Source organism: Tupaia chinensis, unplaced genomic scaffold (genome assembly GCF_000334495.1).
Source record: "Tupaia chinensis unplaced genomic scaffold, TupChi_1.0 Scaffold000661_1, whole genome shotgun sequence".
Classification (NCBI taxonomy): domain Eukaryota; kingdom Metazoa; phylum Chordata; class Mammalia; order Scandentia; family Tupaiidae; genus Tupaia; species Tupaia belangeri.
Window position 1 is genome coordinate 4,849,866 of NW_006160183.1, and position 24,981 is coordinate 4,874,846.

Consider the following 24,981-nt stretch of genomic DNA (forward strand, 5'->3'; position numbering starts at 1 on the left):
AAATAAATAAATATTTTTGGGACCAGCTGTTGGTATAATGGCTATGTCACTGGACTCCCATGTAGTCAACCACGGTTCAAGTTCCGGACCCAATGGCTTAAACTCACACCAGGCACGTGTGTGCGTGTCCAAGATCCCAAGAGGAGAATGGAGGAGAAGGGATTGTGGCATGGCCATCCCCCCTGGGGGGTGATTTCTCACTTTCTGTCTCTCTCTGTCCTTCTGGTGAGCATACACGCCCTATAGCAAAAACCTCTTAAAAAAAAAATACTAAAATAAATAAACAAATAAATATTTTAAAATTAAGAAAAAAAAAATCTCTCAAACCCTTCTACTGTGTTCCTCAGAAAATGTAAACGGCTCTGATGACTTGTTAATAAAGCGTATTCCAAGTAGTGTGGTTTTTAATTCTCTGCTTCCAGCAAAACTGAGAAAAGACCTAATTAAATTGTCAGCTACTGGGGGGCAGTGTGGTAGTTAAGGTAGTAGATTACCACATGGTCGACAGCAGTTTGAGTCCCGGACTGGTGGCTTGCTTCCTCACATTCCCACGCCATGTGCCTGCATGCCCAAAAAACCCCAAGAGGAGAACAAAGGAAAGCAGATTATGGTGTGGCCATTCTCCCCGGGGGGGGGGGAGGATAATTTCTCCCTTTCCCTTTCTCTGTCTATCTCTCACTAAGGACACGCATTCTACGGCATTTTTTAAATTGTCAGCAGCTACATCACTAAAAATAATTTTTTTCAAATAATTATTTTATTTAACTTATTTATTATTTTAATTTGACCAGTGGGAGACAGACAGAGAGAGGGTGAGAAAGCAAGCCACCAGATCCAGACTCGAACTGCAGCCAGCCATGTGGGAGTCCAACACCTGAAATACCACGCCACCTGCCAGTCTCTAAAAATCATTTCATCTGAGATTACGACATGATTGTTCAAATACAAGTCAGAAGAACAAAACAGTGAGACTCATGTAAGTGCTAAGGGCTGGGATTTCTGTGGCTTTGACCACTGCTCTTTCCCAGTGCTTAGAACATCCACTACATAGGAGTTTAATATACTTGCCAAATTAATAAAAGAGTAAAATAAATACCATTCAACTATTTAAATTTTTGGTGAAAAGGTTTAGATGCCCACACATAGTACCGCCACTCTGGATACTGGAGGTCACACAGGAGGCCCGATGGGCTCTGGGGCTAGCCTAGGCACTCTGGAAAATGGTTGCAGGCAAAGCAATCCTAGCTAAACAGGAAGCCGCGGCAGGAGTGTGGTGAAAACAGAGACACCTCATCAAAAATACCCATCTCTGTCTCTCCCTACACCTTTCTTTCTCTCATTCCCTCTCTCTCACATAAAGAATTTTTTTTTCTGTTTTTTCCATAGGGTGTATGTGCTTGCCAGAGACAGAGACAAAAAGAAAAAGCAAGAAAAAGTGAAAAATCACCACCCTTCTCCATTCTCCCCTCGGATTTTGGGCGCGCGCACACACACGTGCCTGGCATGCTTTTAAAGTCGCCAAGTCTGGGACTCAAACTGTTGTCAGGCATGTGGGAGTCCAGAGGCTGGCAGGTGGTGTGGTGGTTAAGGGCACTGGACTCCCACATGGCTGACCACTGTTGCTTTCTCACTTTCTCTCTCTCTCTCTCTCTCTCTTTCTCAATGTCCCACTCCAGTCAAATTAAAGTTAAATAAAATAATTCTTTTTTTTAATAATTTGTTTTTCTTTTTTTTGGAGAGGTTTTTCGCTATAGGGCGCATGCGCTCACCAGACAGAGAGAGAGAGAGACATAGAGACAGAAAGCGAGAAATCACCCCCCCAGGGGGGATGGTCACACCACAATCCCTTCTCCTCCATTCTCCTCTTGGGATCTTGGGCACGCACACACGCATGCCCGGCATGAGTTTTAAGCCACCGGGTCCGGGAAGCGAACCGCGGTCGACTACGTGGGAGTCCAGCAACATAGTCATTACACTAACTGCTGGTTCCCAATAATTATTTATTCAATTTTATTATTTGTTCAGTCATTTTCATTTGACCAGAGAAAGAAAGGCACACAGAGAGAAAGAAAGTGAGAAAGCAAGCCATCAGGGCCAAAACTCTAACCATGGTTGGGCATGTGGGAGTGTCCACGCCGGGCGCGAGTGCGTGCATGCCCAAGATCCCAAGAGGAGAATGGAGGAGAAGGGATTGTGGTGTGACCATCCCCCCTGGGGGGGTGATTTCTCGCTTTCTGTCTCTATGTCTCTCTCTCTCTCTGTCTGGTGAGTGCACGTGCCCTATAGCAAAAACCTCTCCCCCCCCCAAAAAAAAAAAAAAGTCTCATTATTTGGGGACAGCAGGTGGCACAGTGGTTACAGTACTGGACTCCCACGTGGTTGACTACGGTTCAAAACATGCACCTAGCAGCTTGCTTTCTCACTCTCCCTTTCTCTCCTTCTCTGTCAGTCTCTGATAAAATTAAAAATAATAACAACAAATAGGAGTTGGCAGGTGGCATGGTGGTTGAAGGCGCTGGACTCCCACATGACTGTCCACAATTCGAGTTCTGGACCTGGTGGCTTGCTTTCTCACTTTCCCCTCTCTCTGGTCGAATTAAAGAATAGTAATGATAACTAAAAAAAAAATAAAATAATTCTTTAAAAAATAATAATAACAACAAATAAATAATTCTTTTTTAATCTCATTATTTTAAATATTTTAAGAATTATTTTATTTTTTTTTTAGTTATCATTACTATTCTTTAATTCGACCAGAGAGAGGGGAAAGTGAGAAAGCAAGCCACCAGGTCCAGAACTCGAATTGTGGACAGTCATGTGGGAATCCGGCACCTTAGCCACCACACCACCTAGTTCCATCATTATTTTAAAACTAAGAATTACACCAACATTACTCTGGGAAACTGCTTACAATAGTTAAGACCAAGGGACCAGCAGGTGGCAAGTAGCTGGGGCGCTGAACATGACCAACTGCAGTTCAAGTCATGGACCTGGAGACTTGCTTTCTTACTTTCCCTCTCCCTCTCTTTCTGTCTCCCTGTGGTCAAATTTTTTAAAAAAGAAAAAGGTAAGACCAAGATCCCAGAATCATCCATAAGTGCTTGACTATCAAGACTTAAGATAGGGGGCAAGCCCTATTATGGCTGAGTTCCAGTCCTGGAGGCCTGGGAGATAAGGCAGGTATGTTTGCAAGCAAAATGAAAATCCCCATAGGCTAGAGAAAGATCAAGAAATGGGAGAAAATTGATTACAATGTGACCATATCCCACAGAAAGGTGCTTTCTATTTCTCTCCCCTGCCCCTCTCCCCGCTTTACTCTCCCACACCTGCAAATGCCAGAGAACATAGGCCTTCTAGTGACTAAAAAACAAAAGGGGGTGGGGAGCAGCCAGTGATATGGTGGTTAAGGAGGTTGGATTCCAGACTCAGGAGAAGAGATTGTAGCATGACAATACCGGTGGGAGGGGAGATACTTTTCAGTCCTCCACCCCAAGCACAACTGCTCTGTAATGAAATTATTTAATAAATAAAGAAGTCTTAAGCGGAATTCACTAACGAAACCATCTACCACTGCCAGTTCAGTTTTACAATTGTGAGGAGGCAGAATACATTTTTTCACCTTCTTTCCTTTTCTCCGTCTAAACCCCACAAAGTTTATATCTGTCGAGGCAGAGAGGTGGAGCAAACAGGACAGGCGTCAGTAAGTAAAAGAACTAGTCTGCATTCATGCTGTTTTGTTCTTCAGTCCACTTTTCCTTTATGTCCCGACTTGAGCCAGGGAAAATTACGCAAAGACTGAACAGTGAGAAAAAAAAAAATCCCAACAAAGCTCTAAGTGGGATAAACATGGTACCTTCTGAAAAACAGATGAAAGATGAAAGTAACACTGAATTTAATTTTCTTAAGTTTTTCATTTAACAATGAAAATCTAGGAGCCAGATGGTGGCCCAATGGTAAAACATGACGCTGTGCAGGCAATCCCACATGGGAAACCCCTGAATCAAGTCCAGAGACCTCTCCAGTACATCCGGCAAAGGTGTACACATCCTCTTTGACATTTCCTTGAGGGGGGAGGACATTCTATTTAGTTTTGCTATAGGGCACATGCACTAGCAAGAGACAGAGAGAAGGATTTGGGGGCATGTACACACATGTGCCCAGCATGTTTTCCAAGCTGCTGGGTCCAGGACTCGAAGCACACAGTTGGCCATGTGGGATCCAGCCACCTTAACCTCCATGCCACCTACTGGCTCAAAATTCTTCATTACTGAAAAATCCATCAGTACTGAGAAATATGCCCATCCTAAACTGACATGAATTCTTTAATCCAAAATTCTATTTCTAATAGAGGAAGAAAAACAACATTACTTTTATTATTATTATCATTAATTTCATAATTTCTTTAAATTTGACCAGAGAGGGATAGTGTGTGTGTGTGTGTGTGTGTGTGTGTGTGTGTGAGAGAGAGAGAGAGAGAGAGAGAGAGAAAGAAAGCCGGCAGGTCCAGGATTCGAACTGCAGTCGGCTATGAGGGAGTCCAGCTTCCTCAATCACCATGCCACCTGCCCACTCCATAATATTACTTTTTAAAACAAAGTATGAGGCTAGACCCATGATCTAATGCTTAAGTGAGCTAGATCCTACATGGCCAACTGTATGGTTCATATCCTGGCCCTGTAGCTTAAAAAATACACCAGGTACATGTGCATACATACTCAAGATCCTGATCAAATTTACCATTGAAAACATCCTAGGGCACTAAGGATCATGCTAAGTCTACTTTGCCTGTACTTTTCTCAACTGCAAGATGGCATGAACAATCACAAGAGAGGGACAGAGAAAAGAGAGAGGATGAAGCACCCCACACGGAGTAAAGTCACTCTACAATCATCCTCTATCAGGATGAGGGCGTGCACACACATACACACACCAGGGCGGGAATCAGAACCATGATCAGCCATGTGGAGTCTAGCGCCCTTAACCATGAGGCTCTAGGGATGGTCCAACTCTGTCTATATGCTTTGTGGAACAACAAGACATTGGGAAGACAGTACATATGCTTAAAGCCTAGTTTACTGAGTTAATCTTTTTTTTGTTTAACTTTGTTTCTTTCTTTCATGATAGATAGACAGAGACTCAGCCTTAGAATAGAGACCCACAGCCAGATCTCACTACACTACAGTCCCCCTATAGCCTTCTAGTCAGTCAGTATCACAGGCAGTCCTGTGTGTTCAAGTCAACCCAAGACTTCCTGGCCTTCCCATGTGGTTCCAGTATCACGCGGCGGCATGCGGCGCACAAAACCTCCTGAGCACAATACTGAGGTCACACAGGAACTCTGGGTTCAGAACCCAGGTCAAGTGAATATACTGTACACACATAAATATACCATGATTCTCGCTGGCTGCCTGAAGGCTGGGACGAGGACCTGGTGTGGCAAGATCCTATTGAGACAGTATCTGTCTGTCTCACGAAAAAAGTAATTTTTTTTTAACTTACCAGATGTCCAGTGTACTCATCAGAAAGAGATAAAGAGAAAGGGAAAGGGAGAAAGCACCTCGGAACAGGGTGTGGTCGTGCTGGAATCCCTTCTCCTCCATTTCTCCATCCCGTTGCAATCCCAGGCATGCACAGGCGCATGCACACACCTGGCATATATTTCAAAACTATCATGGGCCAGGACTTGAACCATACATCTGGCCATGTGGAATCCGGCTTTCCAGCCACCAGGCCAGGAAGCTAGCCTAAAAAGAAGTTTTTTAACAGTTGACTGGCTAGGGTACCTGCAGATGGCATAATGGTTACATTGATCGCTGGACTCTCAAGTAGATGATCTAGAGTCAAGTAATGAACCCAGCGACTTAAAACTCATGCCGGGTGCGAGTGTATACCCACGATCCCAAGACGGGTAAGGTGGAGAGGGGATTGTATGCGTTGCTATCCCAGGGGCGGGGGCGGGGGAAAGGTGATTTCTCATTTTTTGTCTCTCCTTCTCTGTCTGTTCAGCGAGAACATGCACCCTATAACAAAAACCTCCCTTTCATAAAATAAAAATTGATTGGTGGGGCCAGCCAGTGGTTGCAGTACAATATTTAAAGCAGTGAGATCTCACGTGGCTGACTGAATGGTTCAAATCCCAGACCTGGTAGCTTAGAAAACAAATACATGTGCATACGTGCCATGAAGACAATGGAAAATGAAAGACAGTGGCATGGCATCCCTGGCTGGGAAGAATTCCTTTCAGTTTCACACTCTCCAGTGAAAACATATGCCCTGTAACAAAAAAACAAGTCGAGAGACCTGCAGATGGTATAACGCTTAAACCACTGGACTCCCTGGTAGTCGACCACGGTTCCAGCCGCTTGAAACTTACACCAGGTATACATATGTGAGTGCCCAAAATCCCGAGAGGAGAACGGAAGAAAAGGAACTGCAGCATGGCCATTATATCTAAGGGGTGATTTCTCGCTTTCTGTCTGTCTCTCCGGCAAGCACACATGTCCTGTAGGAAAAAAAATCTCTCTTTAAAAAAAAAAAAAGCTTGGGGGCTGGCAGGTGACATGGTCGTTCAGGACGCTGGACTCCCACATGGCCCAACACAGTTCAAGTCCCAGACCTGGTGGCTTGCTTTCTCACTTTCCTCCTCTCTCTCTCTCACTATGACCCTCTCTGGTCAAATTTAAATAAAATAAATAAATAAAGTTAAATACAATAATTAGTTTAAAAAAAAAAACTTGATTCTAGATGACAAGTACTTTGAGGATTCACAAGAGGAAATCAAAATATGAACACTGACAAAGTTTTAGAAAAAGTTTATTCCAAGCCCAGCAGGTGGTGTGGTGGGTAAAGCACTGAACACTACCACATGGCCAAACACAGTTCAAGTCCCAGACCTGGTGGTTTGCTTTCTCACTTTCCCTCTCTTTCTTTCTGTGCCTCTCTCTGGTCAAATTAAAATATTTAAAAATTTAAAAAATTATAATTAAAAAAATTAAAATATAATGGGGACTGGCATGGTAGTTAAGGTGCTGGACTCTCCCACATGGCTGACCACAGTTCAAGTCCTGGACCTGATGGCTTGCTTTCTCACTCCTTCTCTTTCTCTGTGTGTATCTCTCTGGTCAAATTAAAGATAAATGAATGAATGAATGAAATGAAATAAATAATTCTTTAAAATAAATAAATAAAATATAATGCATGGAATAAATGTAAATAAGAATGCATGGAAAAAATGTAAATAAGAAAATTAATAAAAAATTCTTTTTTTGTTCTTTTTGGAGAGGTTTTTCTTATTGGGTGCGTGCACTTGCCAGAAAGACAAAGAGAGACAGAGAAAAAGAAAGCGAGAAATCACCCCCCGGGGGGGGGGTGGCCACGCCGCAATCCCTTCTCCTCCATTCTCCTCTCGGGATCTTGGGCACACATGCACATGCGCCCAGCGTGAGTTTAAGCCACCGGGTCCAGGATTCAAACTGCAGTCGACTACATGGGAGTCCAGCGACATAGCCATTACGCTAACTGCTGGTCCCAATAAATAATTCTTTAAAAAAAGAAGGAAAAAAATAAAGAAAAAGTTTATGTCAATTGTCATAAATGAATTGTAGGGGTTCAAAACCTCAGTGGAGGGACCAGCAGATGGCGTAATGGCTATGTTGCTGGACTCCTATGTGGTTGAATGCGGTTTGAGTCCCGGATTCGATGGCTTAAACTCATTCTGCATGTGTGTGCGTGCATGCCTAAGACCCCAAGCAAAGAATGTAAGAGAAGGGATTGCGATGTGGCCATCACCCCTGGAGGTGATTTCTCACTTTCTGTCTGGCTGTCTCTCTCTGTCTTCCTGGCAAGTGCATGCGCCCTATAGAAAAAATCTCTCAAAAAAAAAAAGAAAAAAGAACCTCACTGGAAGTAACTGGAAATAGCAACAGATCTGAAATCTAAAATGAAGCCAGAAGATGTAGCTGAGCTGCTGCCATTTCAGGGTAACACTTAATGGATGAGGCATTGCTTGTTACAGATGAGCAATGTATGTAGTTTCTTTAGAGGAAATCTACTCCTAGTGAAGATGATGTGAATATTGTTGAAATGACAGCAAAGAATTTACAATATTACATAACTTAACTGATAACCCAGCAGCAAAACTTGAAAGGTTTGATTCCAACTGTGTAAAAAATTGTGGGAAAGGGGCCAGCAGGTGGCATGGTGGTTAAAGGTACCGGACTCCCACATGGCCATCCATGGTTCAAGTTTTGGACCTAGTGGTTTGTTTTCTCACTTTCCCTCTCTCTTCTTATGTCTCTCTCTGATCGAACTGGAAAATAGTAATAATAGTAATAAATGAAGTTAAATTAAAAAAATTAATTGTGGGGAAAATGCCATCAAACAGGATCATATACTACACAGAAATGTTTCATGAAAGTCAGTTAATTAATGCAGGAAACTTCAAAGCTGTTTAAAAAATTGCCACTGCCACCCAAACCTTCAGTAACTACCACCCTTATCATTCAACAGCCATCTTTTTTTAAAGAAAGACTCTCCCATAAGCAAAAGGATTATGATTCTAAAGATTCAGATGAGGGACTGGCAAGTGTCATGGTGGTTAAGGAACCAAACTCTCATATGGCCAACTGCAGTTCAAGTCCTAGACCTGGTGGCTTGCTTTCTCACCCTCCACACACAGCCCCTGTACCCATCTCTCTCTCTCATCAAATTAAAAAAACAATAAAAATATGGGGCCAGCAGGTGGTATTGTGATTAAGAGCACTGGACTCCCACATGACCTGGTGGCTTACTTTCTTATTTCCTCTCTCTCTCTCTCTCTCTCTCTCTCTCTCTCTCTCTCTCTCTCGTCAGTTTTAAAAATAAACAAATGGGGGACCAGCAGATGGCATAATGGCTACATCACTGGACTCCCATGTAGTCAACCACGGTTTAAGTCCCAGACCCGGTGCCTTAAACTCACGCTAGGCACATGCATGTGTATGCCTAAGCTCCTGAGAAGAGAATGGGAGAGAAGGGATTACGGCGTGGCCATCCCCTCTAGGGATGATTTCTCGCTTTCTATCTCTTTGTCTCTCTCTGAATTTCTAGCGAGTGCACATGCCCTATAGCAAAAGAACTCTCCAAAAAAGAAAAAAATAAAGTTAATATTTTAAATAATAATAAAATTAAATAATTCTAAAAAAAAATTTTCAAACACATTCAAACTATTAGATCAGCAGGTGGAATGCTGGTTAAGATGCTGGACTCCCACATGGCCAATTACAGTTGAAGTACCAAACCTGGCAGCTTGCTTTCTCACTCCTCCACCTGTTCTGGTGAGCACACATACCCTTATGGCAAATTTTTATTTAAATAATAATAAATAAAAGTGAATAAATAACTTTTTATTTTCATTTCATTTTATTTTAGATGCATGCCCAAAGTCCCAAGAGAATGGAGAAGGGATTTTGGCGTGGCTATCCCCCCAGGGAGTGATTTCTTGCTTTCTGTCTCTTTGTCCCTCTCTGTCTCTCTGGTGAGTGCACACACCCTATAGCAAAAATCTCTTAAAAACAAATAAGGCGCTTCCACCAAGGACGAGTTACACCGTGCTGTCATGAGACGCTTTAAGTTCATCAACCTTGGTATCAACTTGACAGAACCTATGTTCAGAGTAATTTATAGGGGGGGTTGAAAGCATCAAGATGACTCACAGGATGTAATAGAGAAAGCTGTGCAGATTGGTGTTAAAAAGTTTATGATTACAGGTGGGAATCTCCAAGACAGTAAAGATGCACTGCATTTGGCACAAACAAATGAGATGTTTTCCAGTACAGCTGGATGTCATCCTACAAGATGTGATGAATCTGAAAAGAATAACCCTGATCTTTACTTAATGGAGTTGCTAGATCTTGCTGAAAACAGTAAGAGGAAAGTTGCAGCAATAGGGGAATATAGACTTGATTTTGACCGAATGCAGCTTTGTTCCAAACATACTCAGCTCAAATATTTTGAAAATCAGTTCGAACTATCAGAACAAACAAAATTACCTATGTTTCTTCATTGTGGAAACTCACACGATGAATTTTTGGACATAATGAAAAGAAATAGAGACCGGTAGTTGCTGGAGTGGTGCACTCGTTTGATGGTACCAAGGAAGTAGCAGCTGCTTTGACTAACTTGGATCTTCATATAGAGTTAATGGTTATTCACTAAAAACTGAGGCTAACTTGGAAGTTTTGAAGTCAATACCTAGTGAAAAATTAATGATTGAGACTCATGCACCTTGGTGTGGAGTCAAAAGTACACATGCTAGATCAAAATATATAAAAACTACATTTCCTACCCAAAAAGAAGTGGGAAAATGGACATTGTTTAAGAGATCAAAATGAACCCTGCCATTTAATTCAAATATTAAAGATAATGTCAGCAATAAGAGGTGAGAATCCCCTGGAGTTAGCCAATACACTATATAACACCACCATTAAAATATTTTTTTCCTGACATGAAATTGGTAATGTCTTCCATTTTCTATCAAGTTTATAAAATTTCATGTAAAACTGAAAGTTTCAATAAAGAAGTTATATGAAAAAATAAATAATTAAAAAGATAGACAGATAGATAAAAGATCAGCAAATGGCGTAATGGTCACATCGCTGATCTCCCATGTAGTTGACCATGGTTCAAGTCCCAGAACTGGTGGCTATCCCATCAGGCTAATATGGGACCTCTAATCGGAAACAATGCAAGCAAGGAAAGAATGGGAAAATATATTCAAAGTGTTAAGTGGAAAATAATTTCAACCAAGAATACTAACCTGGCAAGATTATCCTTCATATGAGAAGAAAAAAAAAAATGAAAACATTGTCAGATAAACAAAACCTAAAAGAATTTACCAACACCAAACCAGCTCTCCAGGAGCTGAAGGGAGTGCTGTACCCGGAAAACTAAGTCAGACACAAAGAAGTAAGAGTACAAAAAGCAACCAAGAGGATGGCCAACTTCATAGTAGGAACAAGTCTGGAAAGATCAATAATAATATTGAATGTTAACCTCCAGAATTTAACTGGAAAGATCAGACCACAGTAATACTGTAAATTCAATATAAGAGAGATTAATTACATGAGACTGAACTGGCAAAATAGAAATTTTATGACTTTTGACTAAAACAGTACTGATTTTCTTCTATGCTTTGTTTTCCAGATTTAAGAATTTTTGTCTTCTCTTAAACTGTTGGTAAGTTCATCTACCTACTGTTTGAAATGAATCCTAACCTTCTTCCTGGCTTTAAGTCTTAAGCAAATTTCCCTTAACTTTTTTTTATTTTGATCTATTAAAACTAAAACTTTTTCTCAAAAAAAAAAAAAAAAAACATTTAAAAAAAAAAACCTATTTAGAGGCCGGCAGGTGTCATGGTGGTTGTTAACGGCGCTGGATCCCCACAAGGCTGACTGCAGTTCAAGTCTCAGACATGGCAGCTTGCTTTTCACTTTCCCTCCCTCTCTTTCTCTGTGTCTGTCTGGTGAGTACATGTGCTGTATTGCAAACTAAAAATAATAATAATAATAATACATTAATAAATTATTTAAAAACACACAGGTTTATTTTTCCAAGGTATATGTGAGTATATGGGCAAAGGAGTAGAATATGTAGAAAGATGAATCAGTGTCATCCAGGCCTGTGCTGTCTTTGAAGGGATTCATCATGTGCCTGCATCTCTTGATGTATGAAAAGATATGCTTTACCAGTGACCAACGCCGCTGCGGGGGGAGGGATGATTTCTCATTTTCTGTCTCTCTGGCAAGCACATATGCCCTATAGCAAAAAACATCTCCAAAAAAAAAAGACTAGCAGGTGCATGGTGGTTGGTGGTTTAAGGTGCTGGACTCCCATATGGCCAATCACAGTTCTAGTCCCAGATGGGGCAGCATGAAAATCGCATCTATGGGGTCCAGCAGATGGTGTAGTGGTTACATCACTGGACTCCCACATGTTCAACTACAGTTCAAGTCCCAGACCCATAGCTTGAAAATCATGCTAGACACATGTATGTGCATACCCAATCTCGAGAGGAGAATGGAGGAGAAAGGACTGCAGCATGGCCATCTACCCAGTGGGGGGAGGGGGGTGAATTCTCTTTCCATCTACCTGTCTCTGTCTCTCTTTCTGGCAACCACACATGCCCTATGGAAAAAACGTCTTTTAGAAAAAGGGGGAAAAAAAAAAGAAATTCACACCTATGTACGTATACAAAGCCCAAGAGAATAGAGGAGAATGACTGTGGTGTAGCCATCTCCCTGGGGAGTAATTTCTCACTTTCCCTCCCTCTCTCTCCAGCAAGCACACACGCCCTATGGCAAAAACCTAAGTATTTATACATATTTTTATACACACACACATATTAAGTATTGAGCCAATAGGAGGCGTAGTAGTTGAGGCACTTGATCCCATATGGCCAACTCCATGGGGTTCAAGTCCCAGACCCAGCAGCTTGAAGACTGTGCCAGGCACATGGGCATGCATACCCCAAATCCCAAGAGGAGAATAGAGAAGAGATTTTTTTAAAAAACTTAAGTATTACCTAGTTTTTTATAGGAGGAAAAATATCCTCCAAAATAAATAATCTAAAAAATAATAAATTAGGCCAGCTGGTGGCAGTGTCAAAGTGTTTAAGACAACTGGACCCCACATGGCCATGTTCCAGTCTCCAACCCAGTAGCTTAAAAAATATGCTAGGGATCTGTGTGCATGTGCTCAAAATTCCAAAAGGAGAAACAGGAAAAGGAACGGCGATGTGACTATCCCCGTGCAGGGGTGGCTTTCTCACTTTCCTTCTCTGTCTCTAATAAGCACATGCGCTCTCTGGCAAAAATTCTTAAAAGAATAAATTTATAAATAATAACACGAAGTCTCCTCCTGGCTGTATCAAAACCACCACTGAAAATAGCTGATGGCTTAGGACTGCCCTATTTGCTAAAGCCTACTTTCTAAGACATCGATTTCAACATTTTTGACTAATAAAGGTATGATGTAACCTCCAAAATATATATACTGAAATCAAGCACCACCCAAAAAATTATCCCCATCTAAACTACAAAGAAGACATGCGCAAGCAAAAAACCTCAGGGAATAAAACCCTCACATCACGAAAAACAGACAAACCGTATTAACCCAAGAGAAAGACAATTAACTTACTAGCATGTTTGTCCGCAAGCATTATAAGCGTGTTGGAAATATCGCGTCGTCTATAAAAGCACACTACTTTTGCTTCCACGTTGCCACTTGCAGTCTAAGAAATAAGAAAAAAATAAGTCATATTTACTAATTTTTTTTTCATTTGCTATAAGGGTGTGTGCTTGCTTACTGAAGACAGAGAAAGGATAGGAGAAGGAGAACATGAGAGTGGTAAAGGACTAGGAGGAAGATGGGGTTGAAGGGGTTGAGGGGAAAGGTGGGGGGATGGGCAAGCCACATTCTTTTCTCTTCTCTTCTCCTCTTGGGATTTTGGATATGCACGCACACAAGCCTGTCATGTTTTTCAGGCAGCTGGGTCTGCGACTAGTTGCCTTAGCTGCCTTAAACACTCTACCCACAGCTGGCCCTTTACTGATATTATGATAATAAAGTCAAATAACTTATAAAACAAAACTAGATACAACACAGTTAAAAGATCCCTTTAATTTACACTGTTCCAACCACAAGTGCAAGATAACCAGAGAGCTACTGAATTCAAGTAAGGATGAGCAACATTTGTATAGGCTCCAAGTACAACTGCAATGTCAAACATGAAGTAACTCACTGGCACCAATTTGAACTAAAGTGATTAGACTGCTTTAATGACTAAAGCTAGACATACTTAATTCTGATTAGCTTTAAGAAACTAATCCTCCACATTTTTAAAGCTACATCATAATTTATTTAACACATTTAAAAATATCTCCTTCAAACCCATTCCCAGAAAGCACAGCCTAAGTCTACAATCACCCTGATGCCGAAGCTCTATAGGTGCATATCAGCCACCATGCAGAACGGACCAGGTGACCTGGAAAGCATCCTCCAGGCCAAGAGAGTCTGAGCTCATGACACTCAGTATTTGTGGTACTTAGTTTTAACCTTCACACAACAAAGTATTAAAAACCTTGAGTTATGAACACTGAAGCTCTTATGTCTTTTTGACTACAGCATAGAATACACTCAATATTCAGTTAGATTGTAATTTACTGCACCTGGGGCCAAGGCTCCTCGTCTTCTCATTTCTATGAATTCTGAGAGCTATCAGGAAGTTCAATCATTCATTACAAAGCTCCTCATAAAACACAGATATTACAACAAAATGCTACTGTGATTTCCATTTTCAAACAAATGTGCGAACAAGTCTTCAGAATTTATCTGAGCTTACAGGTATATTCAAATATAAAGAAATAATAAAATATGTGCTACAGTGATTTTGTCAATGTTATGAAATTCAGCAGCAGCATTTTACAGTGAGAAGGTCTTACAAAAGTAATGCCCCTTAACACTGAAATCGTATTAAATTCCTAACCAAATGCTATTATTTCTTAATGGTACGATCAAATACATCCTCCAGAAGTAATGATTCAGAAACCCCCTAAATGGGCAGCTCAAATTTCCACATAAATAAAATCTATCAATGATTTCAACTGTAATTTTTTTGTCATTCTGGTCTTTCTGACAAAATCATGTCAAGAACTCAAAACAAACATTTCAATCTATATTTTTCGGTCTCATGATTGACTTTCTCCAACAAGGGTGCCCTATACAGCTCAGAAATTCTTTCCTTTTTGATTGTCATAGGATACATGAGCTTGCCAGAGAGAGAAAGAGAGAAAACATCTTTTTTTTTTTTTTTTTGGGGGGGGAGAGGTTTTTGCTATAGGGCACATGCACTTGCCAAAAAGACAAGAGAGAGACAGATAGTGAGAAATTACCCCCCCCAGGGGGAATGGCCAAGCCGCAATCCTTTCTCCTGCATTCTCCTCTTGGAATCTTGGGCACACACGCACACACACCTAGCGTGAGTTTAAGCCACTGGGTCCAGGACTCGAACCACAGTTGACTAAATGGGAGTCCAGCGACATACCCATTACGCCGGCTGCTGGTCCCCCAAAAGCATCTCTCAATAGGACATCATCAGACCACAATCCCTTCTCCCTTTCATCAGGATTTTGGGCACATCCCCACCATACTTTTAAAGGTGTTGGGATCAGGACTTGAACTGCAGTTGGTCAAGTGAGATTTAGCTATCATAACTGTTCTATTACTGGTCTGGCCCTTAATTTCTAATTTAAACCCACTTGAAAGGCAGGGAGCATAGTTCAAAATATTTTCTCTGACCCTTGCACACACTTTGCTGTTGGGTAGTTTATAAATACAGTATTCCTTTTTTTAATTTTAGAATTTTTTTAAATTTAATTTTATTTATTCATTCATTCGCTTTAATATGACCAGAGAGAGAAAGTGAGAAAGCAAGCCACCAGGTCTGGGACTCTCGGCCATGTGGGAGTATGCAGTACCTTAACCATTACGCCACCTGCTGGTAATACCTCCCTTTTTAAGAAAAATTTTTAACTTTATTTATTTAATTAGGCCATGTGGGAGTCCAGTACCCTCTACCACTGCACCACCTGCTGCCCCAACTACAATATTCTTTTTTCCACCTACAAAATATACATACCCATCCCTCAGGCGGTACTCTTGAATTAGTTACTCAAATTGTAGTTTACAACCCCCAAACCCCAGCAGTCTACAACTTTTATTGGTGTGTAATGAAATGAGTGCAAAGATTGAGGGTATGTATATTCTAGCAATTTCTTAATTTATTTCATACAGCCATGGCTGAAAGTAGATTCAGATCCCCTGGTCAGCTTGAAAACACATGTCCAAGATCCGAAGGAGCAGAAAGGCTGGAGAAAGGGGATCGTGGCCCATGGCTATCAGCACTGCAGTGCAATATGCTACTAAAAGTGGGGCTACGCCAATAGTCTTTTTTATTTTTAAAGATTTATTTATTTGGGCAGGCAGGTAGCATGGTGGTTAAGGTTGCTGGCCTCCCACATAGCCAACTACAATTCATGCCCTAGACTTGGTGGCTTGCTTTATCACTTTCCCCTCTCTTTCTCTGTGATCAAACTGGAAAATAATAATAATAATTAATAAAATTAAATTTAAAAATAATTTTCAAAAAAAAATTAATTTTGGGACCAGAACTTGGCATAATGGCTATGTCACTGGACTTCTCATGTAGTTGACTGCAGTTCGAGTCCCGGACCCAGTGGCTTAAACTCACACCGGGTGCATGTGTGTGCGTGCCCAAGATCCCGGAAGAGAAGAAAGGAGAAGGGATTGTGGCATGGTCATCCCCCCCAGGGAGTGATTTCTAGCTTTTTGTCTCTCTATCTCTGTCTTTCTGACAAGCGCACGCATCCTATAGCAAAAATCTCTCTAGAAAAAAAAAAAGAAAGAAAAGAATTATTTACTATCATTTATTTTTATTATTTTAATTTGCTATAGAGCATGTGAACTCCTCAGAGACAAACAAGAGACAGAGACAGAGAGAGAAATGGAAAGTGAGAACGCAAACTGTCAGGTCTGGTACTCAACCATGGTCGGCCATGTGCTTGGCCACGGATTCCAGCACCTTAACCACCATGCACCTGCCAGCCCCATTCATTTATTATTATTATTTTCATTTGCTATAGGACAATTGCACTCACCAGAGATAGAAAGTGAGAAAGATAGCAGTCAGGTCTGGGACTCAAACTGTGCTCATCGGGGCAAATAGGTTGCATGGTGGTTAAGGGCTCCCACATGGTTGACTGTGGTTTAATTCCCAGACCTGGTGGCTTGCCAGGCTTCTAACTTTCTGTCTCTTGCTCTGTCCCTCTCTGATCAAATTTAAATAAATAAATAAATAAAGTTAAATAAAATAATTATTTTTTAAAGAAGTCTCTTACTCTTGCTCTGTCCTTCTCTGGTCAAATTTAAATAAATAAATCAATAAAGTTAAATAAAATAATTCTTTAAAAAAAAAAGTGGTCGGCCATGTGGGAGTCCAGCACCTTAACCACCACACCACCTCATGGTCCCCAATATAAGCCTTATTAAATGTAGTTTTTGGGTTTTTTTCTTTAATTTTACAAAAATACCAGAAAGTGAAGGTTTTTTTTAGATTTTTGCCACAGGGTGCATGCACTAGCTGGAGAAAGATGAGAAACTGAGAAATTACCCCCCCAAGGGAAGTAGCCACACTGCAATCCCTTCTCCTCTATTCATATCTTGAGAGTTTTGGGCATGCATAAATATACACGTCCCAACATGACTTTCAAGCCACAGGATCCAGGACTCAAACCATGGTCAGTCACATCGGAGTCCACCACCTTAACCACCATGACATGGTTAAAATAATAATAAACAAAGTGAAACAAATAATTCTTTTAAAAAAAATCTATCAGGGGAGCCAGCAGGCAGCCTGGTGGTTAAAGTGCTGAACACTCCCACATGGCGGACCATGGTTTGGATCCTGGACCAGGTGGCTTGCTTTCTCACTTGCCCCCTCTCTCTCCATGTCTCCCTCCAGTCAAATTAAAATAAAATGAATAAATTTTAAAAATTATATCAATAATTCTAAAAGAAGAAATCTATTGGGGCCAGCAGATGGCATAGCGGTTAGGTCGCCGGACTACCACATAGCTGGTCACGGTTCAAGTCTCAGACTTGAGTTTTAAGTGGATTGAAACTCACACCAGGCGTATGTGTGTGTGTATATGTGTGTGTGTATGCCCAAAATCTTGGGAGGTGAAGGGTTTGGGCCTGCAGTGTGGCCATCCCTGCTGGGAGATGATTTCTCACTTTCCCATTGTCTCTCTCTCCCCCCCAGCAAGCACACAACCCTAAGACAAAAAAAAAAAAAAACTCTTAAAAAAAAAGCCTATTACTATTGGGCCAGCTTTGGTAGTACATGCTCCTATGTGTTGTATTCCACTGGTTAGAACTACATGAGAAGCCAAGATTAAATTCCCAGTTCAACCTAAAGGCTGGGAACAGCAGTATAAACCTGTAGTCCCAGGGACTCGGGGAGGCTCAAGAGGATCAGAAACTCAAGCTGGCCCAGCAATATAGTAAAATTCTATGGTTTTTTTTTGTTGTTGTTGTTGTTTAAAAATGGGCCTAGGACCAGCAGGTGATGTGGTGGTTAAGGTGCTGGGCACTCCCACATGGCTGACCACGGTATGTGTCCCGGACCTGGCCGCTTGCTTTCTCACTTTCCCTCTCTCTGATCAAATTAAAATAAATGAATTGATGAATGAAATTAAATAAATAATTAAAGGGAAAAAAAAGATAGGCCAGCAGGTGTCATGGTGTTTAGGGCAGCTGGATCTCACATGGCCGACTTTGCAGTTCAAGTCCCAGACCCACCAGCTTAAAAAATTCATGCTAGAAATCCTGAGAGGAGGGACCAGCAGTGGTGTAATGGCTATGTCCCTGGACTCCCATGTAGTCGACTGCAGTTCGAGTCCTGGAACCGGTGGCTTAAACTCATCCCAGGCACATGTGCATGTGTGCGCAAGATCCTGAGAGAAGAATGGAGGAGAAGGGATTGCAGTTGTAGCCATTCCCCCTTGGAGGTGATCTCTTGCTTTTTGTCTCTCTGTCTCTCTCTGTCTTTCTGGCGAGCTCACATACCATAGAGCAAAAACCTCTCAAAAAAAAAAGAAAAATCCTGAGAGGAGAACAGAAAAGGGATTACAGCACGGTCAAGCCCCCTGGGAGGGTGATTTCTCACTTTCCCCTCAGTCCCCCCAAACCTGTCTGTCTCTTTCTGGTGAATTCACACACCCTATAGCAAACTAAAAAAGACAAAGACAGTGACCCAAGTGTAGTACAGCACATCTATAATCCTAGCTAGCAGGCTGAGGTGGGAGGATTTCAACATGGTAAGAGCCTGTCTCTACATACGGGCACACACACACAGATAAGACAAGTTACTACTGCAATAAAACAAAAGAAAGAAAGGATTCAGTTCCGCTTTCAAACTGAGCATATAAGACTTGGGGATCCAAGTGTAACTGTTTTTGTTAAAATAACAATCGAGGGACCAGCAGATGGCATAATGACTATGTCACTGGACTCCCATGTGGTTGACCCTGGTTCGAGTCCCAGACCTGGTGGCTTAAACTCACACCAGGCCCATGTGTGTGCATGCCCAAGGTCCCAAGAGGAGAATGGAGGAGAAGGAATTGCGATGTGGCCATCCCCCCTGGGGGGGGATTTCTCGTTTTCTGTTTCTCTGTCTCTCTCTGTCTTTCTGGTGAGCGCATGTGCCCTACAGCAAAAAACCTCTCCAAATATAATGATAATAAAAAAATAGTAATTGATAGGGACCAGCAGGTGATGCAGGTAAGTGGTTAAAGCGCTAGACTCCTACATGGCTGACTGCATTTCAAGTCCTGAACTCGGTGGCTTCAAGCTTATATCAGGTACATGTGTGACTGCCTAAAGTCCCGAGAGGAGAATGGAGAAGTAATTGCAGCATGGCCTTCCTCCCCCCGCAAGAAGGGGTGGATGATTTCACATTTTCTCTCTTTTTTTTTAATTATTTAACTTTATTTATCCATTTATTTATTTGTTTGTTTAATTTAACCAGAGAGGGACAGAGTGAGGGATAGAGAAAGGGAAAGTGAGAAAGCAAGCCCAGGACTTGAACCACACTTGACCACACGGGAGTCCAGCACCTTAACCACCACACCACCTGCTGGTCCCTCTTTTATTTTTAAAGAATTATTTCACTTGGGGTCGGCAGGTAGCATGGTGAATAAAGGTGCTGGACTTCCAGAAGGCCCTGTTTCAAGTCCCAGATCTGGCAGCTTGGTTTCTCGCTTTCCCTTTCTCTCTTTCTCTGTCTGATCAAATTAAAAAATAATAACAAGTGGAACTAAATAAATAAATAATTAATTATCTTTAAAAAAATTATTTCATTTAACTTTATTTTAAATTGACCAGAGAATGACAGAGTGAGAGAGAAAAAGAGAGAGAGAGGGAAAGTGAGAAAGCAAGTCGCCAGCAAGCCGAGGTCGGCCATGTTGGAGTCCAGCACCCTTAACTACCATGTCACCTGCCAGCCCCACAATTTCTCACTTTCTATCTCTCCATCTCTCTCTGTCTCTCCGGCAAACACAAGCATCCTATAGTAAATATCCCTCAAAAATAATAATAGTAACTGACAGCTTATCCCAGAAATTTTGTTTGACAAATTCTATTTAGAGGGGTCCAAGTGGTAGTGCCCAGCAGTATGGCAACTGGACCCACATGGGAGACATCTTGGGTTCACATCCTGGACTCTCCTGTGACTCTTGTCTGAGCTAGTGCTGGATCTCAGCATGAAGACTCATTTGCTCTTGCTCTCACTCTCTGAATAAATAAATAAACTTTAAAAAAAGAAGCGAGGTCCAGTCAATGGCCTAGTGGTCAATGTGGCTGGATCCCACATAACTGATAGCGCAGTTTTGAGTCCCAGACACGACAGCTTGAGAAACACACCAGGCACATATGTATGCATGCTCAAAATCCCAAAGGGAGGAGAAAATGGAGGGAGAGGAATTGTGGCATGATCAACCCCTATGGAGGTGATTTCTATTAATAGTTTCTTTTTGTCCCCATTCCAGTGAACATTAAAAAAAGAAAAAAAGGGCCCAGCAGGTCGAATAGTGCTTAAAATGCTGGGCTTCCACATGGCAGACTGCAGTTCTAGTCCCAAACCCAGTGGCTTGAAAATCATGCCAGGTACATGTATGTGAGTGCCCAAAATCCCAAGAGGAGAATGGAAGAGAAGGGACCGCAGCATAGCCATAACCCCCTGGGGGGTGGGTGATTTCCTACTTTCCCTCTCAACTGTCTAAGTCTCTCTCTTATGAGCACAGACCCTTAAAAAAATAAAAGAAAGAAAGAAAAATAAATCTATGGTTCCTATAGTTTATAACTGCTTTCCAGTGCCTCCATTGTTAAAGCTCATCCACTCTAAGCCAACATAATGCTTGTTATCCTAAACACCTGCAATCAGGGACAAATCTTGGGGTGAGTGTTTTATTTTACGTGGGCCAAAGATACAAAGCTACTTTATATCATTCTATCAAAACTATATTGTTATGATTCTAGCCCAGAATTTTACACATTCCTTTCAATGTTATATTTCCTAACTTTCCCCATTAAAGCCGGAAGAAGAAAAATGAATTCATTAATGAAGAATATACATGGGACCAGCAGTTAGCGTAATGGCTATGTTGCTGGACTCCCACGTAGTCAACCACGGTTCAAGTCTCGGACCTGGTGGCTTAAATTCACGCTGGGCGCGTGTGCGTGTGTGCCCAAGATCCCAATATGAGAATGGAGGAGAAGGGATTGCAGCATGTCCATCCCCCCCTGGGGGGGGTGATTTCTCGCTTTCTGTCTCTCTCTGTCTGGCGAGTGCACACGCCCTATAGCAAAAACCTCTCAAAAAAAAAAAAAAAAAAAAAAAAAAAAATTATGACTTTAAACATATAAAGGGACTAAGTTACAGAAGTAGGTTCTACCACTCAGCAACTCTCAAAGAGTTCTTCCCCCACCCCCCGAGGTCTTTGCTATAGGGTGCATGTACTCATCAGAAAGACAGAAAGACAGACAGAAAGCAAGAAATCATCCCCCGGGGGGATGGCCACACCGCAATCCCTTCTCCTCCATTCTTCTCTCAGGATCTTGGGCACGCGTGAGTTTAAGCCACCAGGTCCAGGACTTGAACCGCAGTCGACTACATGGGAGTCCAGCAACATAGCCATTACGCTAACTGCTGATCCCTCTCAAAGAGTTCATTGAGAGTTTGATCAATTTGAAGAAATCTATAGAATATTAGACATTCAATAACAAAATGTATTATCAGAAAGAAAAATAGGTGATTATAAGGGGGGAAAAAAGAGTATTTATAAACCAACATATTCTCTAACCTGAAATCTCTACTTTCAGAGTCTGGAGCTGGATGTAAAATCCCCTCTTTTGCCCTTTACCCAACTGCCCTTCAATGAACAACAAATTGTTTTTTTTAATACTAAAATCAAAAACAGTACATAATATACCTTATTGAGTTCTTCTATCCTTCTGATTAGATATGGATTGCTGGAGGAATTCTCAAAGTAGACATAATCTGTAATTAAAGAAATACAGAATAACCTTTTCAACAGAAAAATTCGTATTTGTCATCTATGGCTTTCTTTTTTTTAAGAAATTGTTGCTACAGGGCATGTGTGCTCTCCAGAGAGATGGGGAGACGGAGACAAAAAATGAGAAATTACCCCCCCAGGGCGGATAGCCATGCCACAATCCCTTCTCTTCCAGTCTCCTCTAAGAACTTTTTTTTTTTTGATATATGGTACATGCACTCACCAGAGACAGAGGGATAGAAAGTGAGAAATCACCACCCTGGGGGGATGGCCACACTACAATCCCTTCTCCCCCATTCTCCTCTCAGGATCTTGGGCACACACACACACACACACATGCCTGGCATGAGTTTAAGCCACCGGGTCTAGGACTCGAACCACGGTCGAACACACATGGGAGTCCAGCATTATAGCCATTACGCCAACTGCTGGTCCCTCCTCTAAGGCCTTTAGGAACACATGCACAAGTGCTCGGCGTGAGTTTCAAACCACTGGGTCCAGAACTTGAACTGCAGTCGACCATGTAGGAGTTCAGCAATATAACCATTATGTCATCTGCTGATCCCCAATCTATGGCTTTCTACAGAAGGCAATTCACATTCAAAATTAAGTATGTTGGCCAGCTCTGTGTAATGAGCTGCTCCAGACAAGCCAGATTCCACATGGAGGCTAAGGTTCAAATCCCGAGCCTAGTTAATTTGAGACATGACAGTCAAGTGCATGAGTGCCCAGGATCCCAAAGGCTGGAGGAAGGGGACTGTAGCATGACTGGACTCTGTGGGAAGGTCCTCTTTTCATTCTCCCTCCCTCCGTTTCACACTTGCATACATTCTATCATACATAAGGGGAAATAATTTTTTTGAAGAATTTATTTTATTTATTCATTTATTATCACTTTTTTAATTTGATCAGAGTGAGACATAGAGGGAGAGAGAGAGGGAAAGTGCGAAAGCAAGTCATCAGGTCCAGAACTCGAACCGTGGTTGCTTATGTAGGAGTGTCCAGTGCCTTAAACACCACGCCACCTGCTGGTCCCCAAGGGGCAATAATTTTTAAGATCAAAAGTAAGCGTATAATTTACTCGCTCGCAAAAAAATAATAGTAAATTAAAAGTGCACCCTTAATATAGTCTCTCAGGCCAGCCAGTGACATGGTGGTTAAGGCAAGTGGATCTCCAAGCGCCCAACTATGTGGTTCTGGACCCCAAGGCTTGAAAAACACTCTGGGTGGGACCAGCAGATGGCGTAGCAGTTACGTCACTGGACTCCCTCCCATAAGGTTGACTGAGGCTCAAATCTCAGATCTGATGGCTTGAAACTCACATCGACCCTGTTTGTATACGTGCCCATGATCCCAGGAGAATGGAGACAGGATTGCGGAGTGGCCATCCCGCAGAGGGCGAATTCTCACTTTCCCTCTCACTGTGGCTGTCTTCTTTCGGGTGAGCAAACACACCCTAAAGAAGAGGAAAATACTTTGAGCAGGTATTCATGCATACCCACCCAAAATCCCAACAGGAGTGAGAAATGGAGAAAGGATAGGATTTGACCATTCCCCAGAGAAGGTGCTTTCTCATTTTCCTTTTTTCTCTTTCTCCTTATCTCAAAGAGCGCACATGCCCTCTAGCAAAATTTATATCTATATACTGTCTCAAGTGCTTACATATTTCCATTTCAACTAATGTTTCAGCAAGATCTCCTAGACTTTCATCACACGCGTTATTTCTCTAATAATAAACAAAAAGGCACCTCTTCTCACTGAGTTGTCAGGGCTCACGGAACACGTGTCCTCTGTACTCTAACTGCTCCCACATCCTTCCTCTCCAGTTCAATCTGCCCTGGAGTATGCTTCTCACATAAAACTATTGACCTAAGACAAATTCAAAGCATCTGCAAAGGCTTAACAGCCCAGCCTACATTTCAATCACCAACTTAAAAAAATAAAAGCAAAAGCCAATCAGATGAGCAGAGCAGGTAAGAGGAAGCTTGTTGACAACTAGTCCATAGCTCTACCTGTAAAGATTAGAAAAGTTAGGCCAGCATGGAGGGGGGCACTTTTTGGGACAGGGCCCTAGGGGGGCTATCAGCACTCCTTTTTTTTTTTTTTAATCCTTTTGCCATATTTAATCCAGATATTTAGAATCCTGTTATAAATTGCTGCAGGTTTTCAACAGAAAGGATAAAAAATGTTTCATGTGGCCTTTCCTCCCACCCTACAGGCCCTGGAAAGAACCCACTGTGTGCGTGTTGGGAGGCTAAACAGCATGGTTAGTCTATGCTGGTTGTTCGCCCGTCTCTCTTCTCTGCAAAGTGGCCTCATTTCGCCAGGCCATTCTCACCACCATCCGTCAGGAGCTGAGCTAATGAGCAGAGAAGAGCAAGTCTCACACACAAACACGCCACTTATCTGAATTATTATTTTACCAGGAAAGAGGGAGGAGGGCGTCGTGAGCAGGAAAGTTTGTTTGACCTTATTTCTCTCTTCTGCAGAGGGCTGGGAAGGAGGCAGTCGGCAGAGCAAACGTCCAGGCAGAGCTCAACTCCCCACCTCTGGCTGCGGTGCCCTGGGCCCGCTGAGCCCCATTTTTGGGGGGCTGGACAAGGAACCGAAGGGGGAACGAGGTGCAGGGGCCTGGTCCCGCAAACAGGCCTGTCCAGCTGTGCCCCCGGCTGGGCCCCCATCGTCCCCACCCCCACTCCCACTCAAGGTGAGGTGTGGAAGGGGTGTCCCTCATCCTCTCCAATCCCCACTGCCTGGAGCCCACGCGAAAATGCCACCCTGTACGAGGCCCGAC

At 42.2% G+C, this 24,981-nt stretch overlaps 1 protein-coding gene and 1 pseudogene across 1 annotated transcript in view; one reads left to right on the plus strand and one right to left on the minus strand.

The window, feature by feature from the left end:
• MTA3 (metastasis associated 1 family member 3) overlaps positions 1–24,981 on the minus strand; it is a 167,487-nt gene that overhangs the window by 137,579 nt on the left and 4,927 nt on the right. The window contains exons 3-5 of the mRNA XM_027776329.1: positions 24,611–24,680; positions 22,104–22,171; positions 13,174–13,267 (exon numbers count right to left, since the gene is read on the minus strand). Of these exons, the coding sequence (XP_027632130.1) occupies positions 13,174–13,267; positions 22,104–22,171; positions 24,611–24,680 (232 nt within the window). The remainder of the gene's footprint in view (positions 1–13,173; positions 13,268–22,103; positions 22,172–24,610; positions 24,681–24,981) is intronic.
• Positions 9,596–10,482, plus strand: LOC102476268 (putative deoxyribonuclease TATDN1 pseudogene; annotated as a pseudogene).